The sequence below is a fragment of the Alosa alosa genome, chromosome 9 (assembly GCF_017589495.1).
Source record: "Alosa alosa isolate M-15738 ecotype Scorff River chromosome 9, AALO_Geno_1.1, whole genome shotgun sequence".
NCBI classification, from domain to species: Eukaryota; Metazoa; Chordata; class Actinopteri; order Clupeiformes; family Clupeidae; genus Alosa; species Alosa alosa.
The window spans coordinates 4,188,178-4,200,510 of NC_063197.1; the positions used below are offsets into that span (position 1 = coordinate 4,188,178).

The 12,333-nt window shown below is 47.6% G+C and overlaps 2 protein-coding genes across 2 annotated transcripts in view; one reads left to right on the forward strand and one right to left on the reverse strand.

Annotated features, from left to right (window-relative positions):
- The window catches only part of raver2 (ribonucleoprotein, PTB-binding 2), a 67,810-nt gene extending 64,170 nt beyond the window's left edge, over positions 1-3,640 (forward strand). Inside the window, exon 15 of the mRNA XM_048252434.1 lies at positions 1-3,640. This exon is cut by the window's left edge and continues 168 nt beyond it. The gene's annotated coding sequence lies outside the window, so the exon portion shown is untranslated.
- The window catches only part of jak1 (Janus kinase 1), a 44,050-nt gene continuing 35,199 nt past the window's right edge, over positions 3,483-12,333 (reverse strand). Inside the window, exons 16-24 of the mRNA XM_048252432.1 lie at positions 10,201-10,352; positions 9,910-10,060; positions 9,424-9,518; positions 8,596-8,788; positions 8,133-8,257; positions 7,323-7,495; positions 7,085-7,202; positions 5,906-6,016; positions 3,483-5,637 (exon numbers count right to left, since the gene is read on the reverse strand). Of these exons, the coding sequence (XP_048108389.1) occupies positions 5,527-5,637; positions 5,906-6,016; positions 7,085-7,202; positions 7,323-7,495; positions 8,133-8,257; positions 8,596-8,788; positions 9,424-9,518; positions 9,910-10,060; positions 10,201-10,352 (1,229 nt within the window). The 3' untranslated portion in view covers positions 3,483-5,526. The remainder of the gene's footprint in view (positions 5,638-5,905; positions 6,017-7,084; positions 7,203-7,322; positions 7,496-8,132; positions 8,258-8,595; positions 8,789-9,423; positions 9,519-9,909; positions 10,061-10,200; positions 10,353-12,333) is intronic.

The window sequence follows — 12,333 nt, forward strand, 5'->3', positions numbered from 1 at the left end:
CACGCACGCACGCATGCACACACACACACACACACACACACACACACACACACACACACTCAACAATTTATAATGTATACACACATACTTAAACGCACATACACTTGTAGATGTATTTGGTTTTGTCTCTTTGTGATGTCCAGACCAAGTATTCTGTTTTACTCAGTCACATACACATGCTTACACACATGCTTACACACACACACACACACACACACACACACACATACATGCTTACACACACACACACACACACACACACACACACACAGACACACTTACACAGACAGACACACACACATACACACAAACACTCACCAAAACAAACACACATTTTTCCAATGACCATGTTGCTATTGTTACTGTCGTCCAAGCCTTAAACTCTTGAGCTCTTTTCTCTGACGTCGTCGCTGAGGTCAGAACGTGTACATGATTTTCCTGATGTGTGTATTTCTTACTGTAAACGCGTTTGAATGGACCTTGTGTTGTCAGGCTACCTGTGCCCGTGCACACGGCCTATAGCTCCTCTGCTGGGCTGGGGTGGCATTACACTGAGTGAGGGGAGATAAGATAGCACTCAGGCCTTGGGTTGGAACAGACTTTCCTCTGCTCTCCTCTGCTCTGGGCAGTGTCTCGGCAGGTAACACACACACACACACTCTCGCGCTCACGTGCACTTACACCCACACTCACACACATGTGGACACATACACATACACACTCAAGTGCTACTTATTCTGGCAATCACTGATCAAGGCCTGCAAGAGAGAGAGAGACAGCAGTCCAAAGACAAAGTGACCGGAGAGAATGGAATGCAGAGCTTCAGTGACATCACTGTGTAGTGGCCAGTGTATTTCTGTGTGTGTGTGTGTGCAGCATTGTACATAATACTGTCACTGTAGGAGAGATCAGCCATCAAACTATTGAGCTTCAGGGCATAAGATAGAGGCTCAGAGGTGTGCGTGTGAGTGTGTTAGGTGTGTGTGTGTGTGTGTGTGAAGGGGAATGCCAGGTCCACACTGCGCTAGTTCAGATGCCAGCCCCTCTTTGTGATGCAATAATGGGAGTTACTGTGGCGACTGACCTGTGGCCTCGGCTCCTGTTGCTGAAGGGTTACTGTGGAGGTGGTTTTGCCATGGCAACTCAACCTGTGGCCTTGGCTACTGTTGCTGAGGAAAGTTGTTGTTCTGGAGCGATTATGGCGGATTGAAGTGTGTCTGAGTTTAAAGCTTTACAGCTGCCGATACTGCAACCTAACAATAATGTTTAATACTGATTACAATAACATGAATAATAATATTTATGTAATACTTACTGTTTGAGTTATTTGGAAGCAGAAGAATGTGCTTTGTGTAAACATGCTGTATGTGTGGGTGAGTGTGTAAGTGTGTGTGTCGGAGTACAGCAGGAGGGGTTAGAGTGCACTCACACAAGGCGGAGCAGCTGGCCCTGTAGTCGTGTGGGAGAGGATCAGGCAATAACACCACAAGCACAATGCTGTTCCACGTCTGTTAGTGGTGTTTCTGTGTGCGTTAATCCCCCTCGTCCTCTGTCTGCCTATCACTCTCTCTCGCTCTCTCCACTCTTCCCTCTGAAGGGAGAGCTCTATTTGTCCCGGGTGTCGGGGGAAACGGCCGCGCCGCAAAAGCTCAGCGGCTGCACCCTGACCCGCGCGGGAGCTAATCTTGTCCAAATCTGAAGGCCATCAGTGCAGGACTGTGATTTGTCCGACCACGCTAAGCCTCCTGTGAGTCTGGCCCACCGCCGCAGTGCGCTCCCTCCCCCCTCTTGGCCTTTCTCTCACCCCCACCTCCATGTGGACAGTTCCCCAGCTGACTCGGCCGGTCGGTTTGCCCCGTCTCTCCTCCATGTCTTAAAAAGGTAATGTGCTTAGATTAGGCCTCGGTTCTTCCATCGGAATCTTTCAGGAGCACTCCTGTTCTCCCCGCTGTAAAATAGTATCAGCAGCAGGCCTCACTCAGTGTTGTGAATGTATCTGAAGCAAGCTTCTGTTTCTGAGTGTGTTTTTGTGTGTTGTTGGGCTACCTAGTAATTCTAGTGATTGTATCTATCTCTTACCCTGACAATGTACAATATAAGCCATTATCACATGTGCCACAACTTCCTGAAGAGCAGTTAGGGTATGTGTGTACTTGAGTGTGTGTGTGTGTGTGTGGCTGTGTAGGCTCTAGCCTAACTTAGGGCTACAATTCCCAAGCCATGCCAAGCCACTGCCCTGTACTCTTATTAATGCACAAGTGCATGTTTGCTGGGGGTTTGGGAGTGGAGGACGGTGCCGTGGGAGGGAGGTGTGTTGGGGACGCTTGGCCACTCTTCTCCAAGGGCTGGAGAAGTGAAAGCAATATGGCAGTCCAGTGGTGTTGTTCCCCACAGCCCAGGCCTGTGCCAGCCTCGTCCCCGTTTGATGACACGTTCTGACCGCTTTCCTGATGGGTTCCTGTGTCCAGTCCACTGATCAGCCAGTCTGTCGTCCAGTCGGGATCACTCGTGTTTCCAGCGTCAGCGCTCCGGCCTATCAGCAGGGATTTCGATCAAAGCACATTTACCTCTGTGTAGACACGACAACAGGCCTCCCGCGCTCTCGCTGGCTATTCAGGCTAACTATCTAACCCACGTCTGTCCGGTCTCCTAATGTCGTCCACACTATCGCAGTTTTTTTCTCTCCAGGGGGTTGAGACAGTGCAAGCATGAGTGACAGGATGGGGAGAGGAGTGTGGGCTCCAGATGAGCTGAGGGGGGAGTGGGACAGTTCTCTTGCCTTACGAGGAGGATCGGTGGGGTAGGTATGGGGCAGAGTTCTACTATTTAGTCAGTGTGCCTATGACTTGCATGTTGCTGGCTGGGTGAGACTGGTTGTTGTAAAGAAGGTAGTAAATATAAGGTAGTTTCCCCCATAAGCCTTTGCAGGCATTGGGCATGAATGCTTCTAAACAAGCTTGACAGAACTCCACACCCTTCCAGGTCGTTTACAGAATGGTCACTCAGAGGTGTCCAGCTGACGAGGTGAGGACTCTATCCAACTATACTTCACCTTAAATAGACGAAAGACTGCTGGTGTGTGTGGATGTGAGTGTGAATGTGTGTGTAGACGGGGTGTCATGTGAGGCTTCACAAAAGCTTTGCAATACTTAAGTTCCCTCTGTAGACTTCAGAGGGGTTTGTGTCTCTGGGTTAGGGTGCGAATAGAAGCCTCCTGCTAGGAATATATTTTGCTGGCCTGTTTGTACTTTTGAGTTTATTCTGTATATGTATCTGTTTGGTTTCTGTTCAGATCTTACATTTCAGACTTTTTGCAATATTTTATATCTCAACTGTGTTAATATTGCTTTACTGTGAATAAGCTATTTTTAGGAACAATGTAATTTTAGCATGCTTATCTTTTCCTCTGGAAAATAGACAAACTGATAAACTTTTCATTCTATGGAGCTGATGGCTTTTTAATTATTAATGGCAAAAAAAGATGAAAAAAGATGTTATTTATTTGAAAGGTGTATTTATGTACATTTTCTCCCCCACATGTCGTACTTTCCTGTCTTATTTCTCTGAATTATCATTTTTGTTCTTTTGAAACAGGAATTGTTTTACATTCCGAAATAAAACAAAATATTGGGACAACTTCCTTTGTCTCCCTTCTCTTTTCCTTCTCTCTGCATTCATCTCTTCCCTCCTGTGCTTCTCCCCCACTCACTCCATCTGTGCATCTGTGTCCATGTATGGCTGTGGAAGTCACACACTGTAGACGCAAGCCTAGCATACTGTTAAGCGAGACTAAACTGTTCTTTTGTCTCCAGTCATAAAGAATCTTTACACATTAGCTTTTTAAAATCGTTTTGAGATATCATTAACTTGTAGCTTTACGAGAATAGAATAAGGATTATCAGAAGAATCAGATTTTACATATTTTCCATCAAATGGTTGACGCCTAGAAATCAAACTCTAAAATCCAAGTCTGCTCAGTTATCCAGCCCACTGCTTGTCTAATAATCATGGATTGAAGGCTGCCCTGTTCATCTGTTCCATGGGCAGGGAGACATGCACTGGCCTTGGAGAAGGACTAGGAGCCACCCAGCCTCCTGCAGGAGGAGAGGAATATAGACATGGCACTAATTCAACCACCCCATACAGCATATAAACACAACACTGCACATACCGTATATGGCAATGTGGATCTCCCACTCCACAAGTCAACACATACAGTCATATGTCCGCATCCACAACATACTCTTTTCATCACAAAGAAGAATCATTTTCTCTGTAGAATATAGAAACTTTTTTTTTTTTACTGGGCTCAGAATATGTGTCTAATAGCACTTGATACATAGAATATACTTTGGTGTCCTCTAGTGGCCATAATGAGTGCTGCATGTACAAACATTTCTGAAGTGACAAAGCATGAGGCAATCTCTGCACGCATGAGGGACACATATGACTGGCCAGATGAGCTCTGTGGGTCTGAGTGCAGGCCCGAGTCCTTGAGTCCATTTCAGTCTCAAACAGACCAATAGGAGGTGAGGAAGAGGAAGAGGAAGACGGCATGACGAGAGAGAAGCCACTGGCAGGACGGGAGAGAGGAGGCTTGGGCTTTCCAGGGAATGTCCAGGGCACTTCCTGAGGCCTCGCTGGCGGTCAGACACGCAGGAACGAAAGCCAGCTGCCGGGGTTCAGTCAAGAGCTTTCAAGAGCCAATCAGACACAGCCACGGGCTGTCCAGAATATTCCATGCAGTCAGTGCAGTGGCCCTCGCTCCAAAACTCACGCTCTTTCTCACACACACACACACAAACACAGACACAGACATATACGCACGCACACCGATGCACACAGATGAGCGTTGTGTGTGACCGGGCCACTGCACCCGTGGCCATCTGTATAATCCATGCTGACTCAGACGGTCCGACTCAGAGGTCGACCCCCCAATGCAAAGTAAAGGCAGCGCTCCGGCGCTACTCATGTGTGAACAGGGCTTTCCTCTCTCTCTCTCTCTCCTCCTCCTCCTCCTCCTCCTCCTCCTCTCTCTCTGTCCAGTCCAACTCTGGGGGCCCAGCTGGCCAGTTCCAACAGGACTTTAACACAAGTACTAAAAACATGGATGAATGAAAAACAAAGGCTACAAGATGTGGGCCACTGATGCGGCAGATGTGGAGCCAGGGGCTAGAGCCTGACCACTTTGTTTGCATAATCGAGTGAAGACATGTTCCTGGAAAGTTCTGCATGCATTGTTTGTCCCAGAGGGTCAGTGTCTATTCAGTCTCTTTGTCATCAGTTCAGCAATATTTTCAGAACATGGCAAATAAACAAAAGAACTCTCCCAGAAAGAGTGATCACACAAGTAGACAGATCAAACACAGCCTCTGCTACATCAAGCCTGTGTGTGTGTGTGTGTGTGTGTGTGTGTGTGTGTGTGTGTGTGTGTGTGTTTAAATGCGTGTGATAGTCTTGAATGTCCACAGCTTGGGTGAGCTCTTCACATTGTGTCCCCGTGATGGTAAGGCAGTTGGTGTATCATCAAGGGTGTGGGCTGTCAGCGAGCATCTGCTGGAAGACACTGATCAGGCCTTTGAAGTCGATGCGGTCGTTTGGCGTGTTCACCCAACACTTCCCCATGTGGGCGTAGACCTATCAGAAGACATGCACAAATTCCAATCACCATCACAACCATAATTACACACACATGCAACACATCTCCTCATCAATACAATTCTTTAAAGCCAGTTCTGTCAACAACCTATTGGGTTAAGTTTCAGGTAAATATATTTAAGTTGATAGAGAATAGAGGTTCTGTAGTGATTAGAGTTTGAAAACTTTCAATGATGTATATATATGTGTGTGTGTGTGTGTGTGTGTGTGTCTACACGGGCACATGCAAGTTTGTGTGTTATCCTACCACATCAGGGCAGCCCTCAGGCTGTGGCAGTCTCCTTCCATCCTCTAGAACCTTGACCAATCGAGTGACAGTCATCTGACCATGGGTTGGACCAATAATCTTCAGGAACTCCTGTAGGAAGCAAGCATAGAGAGAAAGAGGATTGGTTAAAATGTTTACATTTTTACACTGACTAAACAATGCAGAAACAAGCATCTCAGTTGCTAAGACCACAATTCTTCTATGCATGCACGCATTTATGTGTGTGTGTGTGTGTGTGTGTGTGTGTGTTGGTTCTGCAGTATGAGTCTCTGAGCACAGATGACTGGTGGGTGGGTGGAAGGGAGGCGGTGGCAGCAGCCATGCTTGGAGGTGCTCCCAGCTCCCCGCCATGGCACAGAGAGGCACGCTGGCACACATGGGCATCTGCCACCATGGGCACAGACACATGCCATCTGCTGTGCTGAGAGACGAGCACAGGGGACAGAGAGGAGGCCCAGAGAAAGAGGGAGGCCAGGGCAGGGAGGTGAAAAGCGAGTGATCGAGAGAGTGACAGAGAAAGAGGGAGATTGGGAGGCAATGGAGCAGGAATGACGTAATGGAAGAAGGCATTGTTATGAGGTGCTCCTTCAGCATGGAGATCTGGTTACAGTGGGCACGCCTCCTTTGGATCCAGAGCACAACTACGCAAACACGGAGCCCTCTGTGAGAAGCAGGAGATGAGAGATTTCTTGTCATAACAGAGCTAGGAGATGTCTTTATTCAACAGGGGGGATTAGTTCTGATATGATAGCTATGCATGAGTGTGCAGAGCTCTGTGCTGAGAGCTGCACACTGAATATACTGTAGTAGAGACAGAGGTGAGTAGAGCTCACCGCTCCGTGAGCCCGGGGGGAGACGAGGAGCAGCTCTTCCCGTCTGTGCTCCACTAAGTGGCCACCTAGACTAGGTCAGGGCTGTCCATCTGGTACTCATCTCGCTGCTCTTCAGCACACAGTCCTCCAGACGCTGCACCCCCCCCCCCCACTGTGGAGGACTCCGCCAGGCAGCTCCAGAGAGGCTAGTTTGCACACGCAGCAGCTGTGTGTTTAAGGTCTCATCATGATTACCAGACTGTCTAATGCATATGACTCTGTAAAACCCCTCTGTGTGTTGAGCATATGTTTGTTGGTGCGTGTGTATGCGGCTTGTCCCCCTCACCGTCATTGGGCTGCGTGTTGTGTCACAATAGGTGAGCAGCTCGTACATGGTGACTCCAAACGACCAGACATCTGAGGCCCTGTAGAACTTGCCGTGCACCAGACACTCTGGGGCGTACCTGCAGCAGAAGGACAAACACTCAGCATGCGCTAATGGAAATACCCCACTTATCCACGTTACTGACCACCAGCCAGCCTAGCTCTATTACTGAGGCAGTGTTTCACACTGGGGTCCTCACCAGAAGACTGGGCTGTCCAGGTCGTCCTTCACTGTGTAGTAGCCCTCGTTTTCCTTGATGCTCTTGGTCAGGCCAAAGTCTCCGATCTTCACCGTGCTCTCGTTCTCCACGAGAACATTCCGGGCTGCCAGGTCTCGATGGATGTAGTTCCGAGAGCCGAGGTAGTCCATGCCCTGGGGAACAGGTAGGCACCAATCAATCCCAGTTGTGAGGGGGCAGTCTATGTTAAGAGGGCAGGCCCTGCCAGTGCCCTACTCTACGAAAACAGAGCCCTGATGGATGGTGAAAGAATGAGACTGCGGGGCCAGAGAGGCAGCCCTCACTCTCCTGGGAAATGTATGGGAACTGCTTTAAATGACCTGCAGTCTCCCACAGCTTACAAACGAGGCCATCTGTAGCCCTAGAGCCATTAACCGCACAGCAGCCACTTCACTAAGTCTGTGATGGGTTTATACTCATATGATATGGCCTCTTAAACCAATAATCACCTCAACTTTGACAATTTCACCACTTCTGAAATGTATTATTTATTCCACAAGTTCTAACTAATAAATGTCCAAAGACTTTTTTACTATGTCTTTTCATCAAACTCAGCTGCAGCACTGAATCTACCTTCCTTAACCTTTCTTAAGCACTTTGTGCTCTGTGCTTGAAAAGTGCTAATAAATAAATGTTGTTATTGTTATTAGGGGATTGTATAGGACCCCGATGGGTAAAGCCTTAGTATATAGAGGTGTGAGGTGTGTGTGCTAATCTGGAGTTAGCTATGTGTACTGTTGGCTGTCTGGCTTGTGTATACTGAGGTCCTACCTGACAGATCTGGACGGCATATTTGAGCAGCGTCTTGAGGCTGGTGTTGACTTTGTTCCTGGGCAGGTAATCCTTTAGACTGCCCATCGGCAGGTACTCCATGATGAGCTTGATAGAACTGCCTCCTGTAGCGCGCACATACACATACACATACGCTTCATTGATCTGTCTGGTTTATTGAGTGAGAGCGAGCTAAAGGCCTGTGGGTTTGTGTTGTTGAAAAACCTATGAAAGTGTGCTCAACCCTCTACATATTAGAGATGCTACTGTGTTACTGGCAAATCTCTGACTAAACTCCATGAGTGCATTAATACTGCACTGCAGGTTGTGTGGTGTGTGTGTGTGTGTGTGTGTGTGTGTGTGTGTGTGTATGTATGTATGTATGTATGTATGTATGTGTATGTATGTATGTATGTATTTATATATGTGTGTGTGTGTGTGTGCGCGTGTACTGGTGTCGTACCCTCCTCGTTGCAGATGCCCTTGTACTTGACGATGTTCTCGTGGTAGAGCTCTTTGAGGATGCCGACCTCACACCACAGGTTGCTGCTCTGCTCCTCGCTGTTCTCCGGCTTCAGGGACTTCACCGCCACCAGCTCACCGGTGCGGTCACCACGCGGGTCATAGCGACACAGCTCCACCTTCCCAAAGTGACCCTAACACACACACACACAGTTTCACAAATAAATACCATACACATTTTATCAACTCATCGAACTAATCTAGAGTAATCTAGTCTAACTAAAGCTAACTTAAAGGAGAACTTTAAGATCTCAGATCTCGGTTTCTCGAGGTGCTGTCGATACAGAAAAAAAAAAAAAAAAACATAAACAAATCAGTTCTACCTACCTAGAGTTGATGCCGCTAACAGCTAGGGGTGCAATGCTACACTGTGGGCGTGTTCGTGGACCCATGCTCATGCCCCCAGAGTGTAGCACTGTAGCTGCTTAACTGTTAGCTGCAAGCAACTCCAACTAGGTAGAACCGATTATTTTGAGGGTTTTTTCGTATCGCCAGCACTCAGTGTCCTCGAGAAAAGGAGATCTATGTGAAAAATGGCAAAATCAATTTTCTTCTTTGCGCTTAAGGGCTCGAGTTGCCCATGGAGTAAACACAGAGGAGTCGGCTCAAAGCTCCCACATGCCACACCATAACTAGAGTTCATGCATGAGACACCTTGTTGTCACAATTTGCACACTAGCCACTTTTTAGATGAGGGCCCAATAGATCTCCTCTAACATGCCCACCCGTCCCTAGCCCTCCCAGTACACCTCCAGCTGTGTTGTCTTACCTCGCCCAGGTCTCGGACCTTCTTCAGGTACCTCTTCTCAAACATGGTGGGGTCTACTTCCAGAGTGGAGGGATCTGGCAGAGAGATGGACGGGTCTGCAGAGAGAGAGCACAATACACTCAGAGCGAGACTGACCACAAGCCACGGGATCAAGCCAATAAATCATGTACCAAACACCACGTATCAAGTAGGTTCATAATACCAGGCTGACCACCATTTTATTCAGTTTTATAGGAAGATGTCAAATTGGCAGGAGTGCGTTCACTTTAACTGCCAGAAACCATTGCGTAGCACAAACACCATGCCAAGCAGTGTGGTTGTAATTATCAATCAAATCCACTGGGTGGCAGTGTTGAGGACTTAGTGGTTTCTCAAGCAGGAGTTAGTGGTTTCTATCACTACTAGCCCTGTTCACAACTCAAGTGTAGAGTGAAATGATAACTGGGATTTGTGGAGGTTGTAGTTTTTTTTTTCATCAGGTCTTACTCTGCTCCTCCAGCATGTCGATGTCCCGGACAATGGCCCTGAAGAAGGGACGCTTGCGGGGGTCGTAGGTCATGCAGTGGGTCATGAGCTCGGCCAGCTCCTTGCAGTCGGGTGTGGCCAGCTGACACTGGGCAGCGTAGAAACGCTCTTTCTGCTCGGAGACAAAGACGGGTCAGAATGGGAGAGAGAGAAAGGAGAAAGAGAAAGGGCAAAGGGAGCCAGTGGCCGAGGCTAAGAGATTGGGCAACACGGGTGATCGTGCCCGGCACTGCTCAGTGCTGAAGACTGTACCTCGGTCAGCCTTTTGTCTTTGAGGGGCACCTCGCCGTTGTAGCAGATCTCCCACAGGGTCGTGCCAAAGCCCCACTTATCCGCCGCCACGCTCAGGTTAGCCGCGTCCGCCACACACTCGGGCGCTATCCATGGGATCCTCTCCACACATTCTGTAGGGGCAACACACACACACACACACACACACACACACACACACAGAAATGTCATGTGATTGGCACTGACCAGAACTGCAACACACGCTGAGTGTTTTCAGTAAACGATAAAGCCATCTGTTTGTGAGACTGACAGCAAAACCATTGAACATTTAATATTGTGCTGCATAGTGTGTCTATATTAAGCCCATTTCTCTGTTCCTGGATTTTCCCTCGGATGCCCAGTAAGAGGCATCATTGTGTAATATAATCATCTGGCAGGAGTTCAACAAATTCCCACAAACTGTGGTGCACACACATCTACACACACACCAAACAAGCTCTTCCAGTAACAGTCACTGAAAGATGGCGCACAGAGCCATGATTGAGAAGTATGAACCCTGGGTGTGACGGGGGGGATTACTGATTGGCTACATGGCAGCAGATGTGTGTGTGTGTGTGTGTGTGTGTATTCAGAGGGAGTGTGCTCCCAGTCTACCTGGTGTGCTCCTGGATGTTGTTTTTGGGGGTGGATGTTATCACTAAGCGCTTTCAGATATAACCTCTGAGGAGGTGTCAAACGGAGGTCCTACCCTTCGGATGATTCAGATATGATGCTAACCTGCGGACCTAATACTGACCTTATAATGGACGTATGTGTGAACGACATACCGCACATTACAGAATCTCCGTGTGGTTGTCGAAAGAGGGTGGGGGCTTGTAGAGTTCACAAGATGTGAGATATGGCCGAGAATATATCACGGCGCTGCCTGTCACAGTTGCTTTTTGTTTACAAAATGTAGCCTATACATTATGTAGGCTAAAGAAGAGAAATCTATTGTGCATAGGCTAATACTTGAAGTAGGCTACTCACGTAAGTCGCGCAGACTTGAAATTGACCTAGCCTACAGTATTTGTATGTGTGCTTCAAATAAACACATTTATCTGTTTTTCAACGTTATGTACCAGAATTAGCTATAGAACCCCAAATCTGGTTTTGCGTTGGAGAGAGAGAGCATGCACAAACTTTATGGTAGGCTACCAGCCAATTCAGTAGGCTAACTCAAGACTTCAAGATCATACAACGTTTTTAAGCAACAAACAAAATACTAACATTAATAACAGTGAAGTTGTTACGTTTTTCATGGTTTATTTTTTCCAAAGCATCCGCTCCCCATGTGTCGCATTTCCGTGGGAGCTTGGAACAAAGTTGGGTTTTCTTCGTTTTCATTTTCTCTAGGCATATATGCTCAGCAAATATCAGCGAGCTCAGCAGGTCATGAAGGCTATCAATGAACAGAAAACCGTGTTGGCTAACAATTTATTAAATATTATATGTTATTGTCGTCAACGACGTCGCTGTAGGCTACTGCCTTTTCAGCGCCTTCTGCTTATGATGATCCAGTCTTCTGAATTCGTTTGTCCTTGCCATGCAGTTGGAGGCTAACGTGTCTCTAACGTTCCCTTCAGGTGTTCTATCAAAATGTTGTATCGCCATGGACAGTAGCTCCGTGATGTCTGCATCTTTCCAGGTCGGAGATTTTCTGGACAGCACTATGCCACTCCATCATAACACTGGCATTTAAGTCAGATCTAACCACATGGACGCCGAAAAAAACGTCACCAACACGCCCTCTCACTAGGTGTGAATTTTAACCGCATGTTCTACTCCTCGTTCAGACACAGCACATTTACATAATGTCGAAGGAAATACTAGGGGAGTAGTATAAACACCGGGTGAATTCGGACTTCCATATGACCGGTTATGTCGTTCAGATATACGGCCCCACCGTTTAACATCGGCAGAACCTCCGGTCTTACACGTATGTCTGAAAGCGCTTATAGTGTGTTGGTTTCTGGTAGAACACTGTTCAACTGTCACAAGGTTTTTGGCTGCGTGTAATGTTGGGTTGGGCGGTGTTTTGAGGTTGTCGGGGGTATTGGGGTGATGTGGTTTTGAAGTGATAAGTGAAGCTGTGTTAAGCTGGGTTGGGCACAG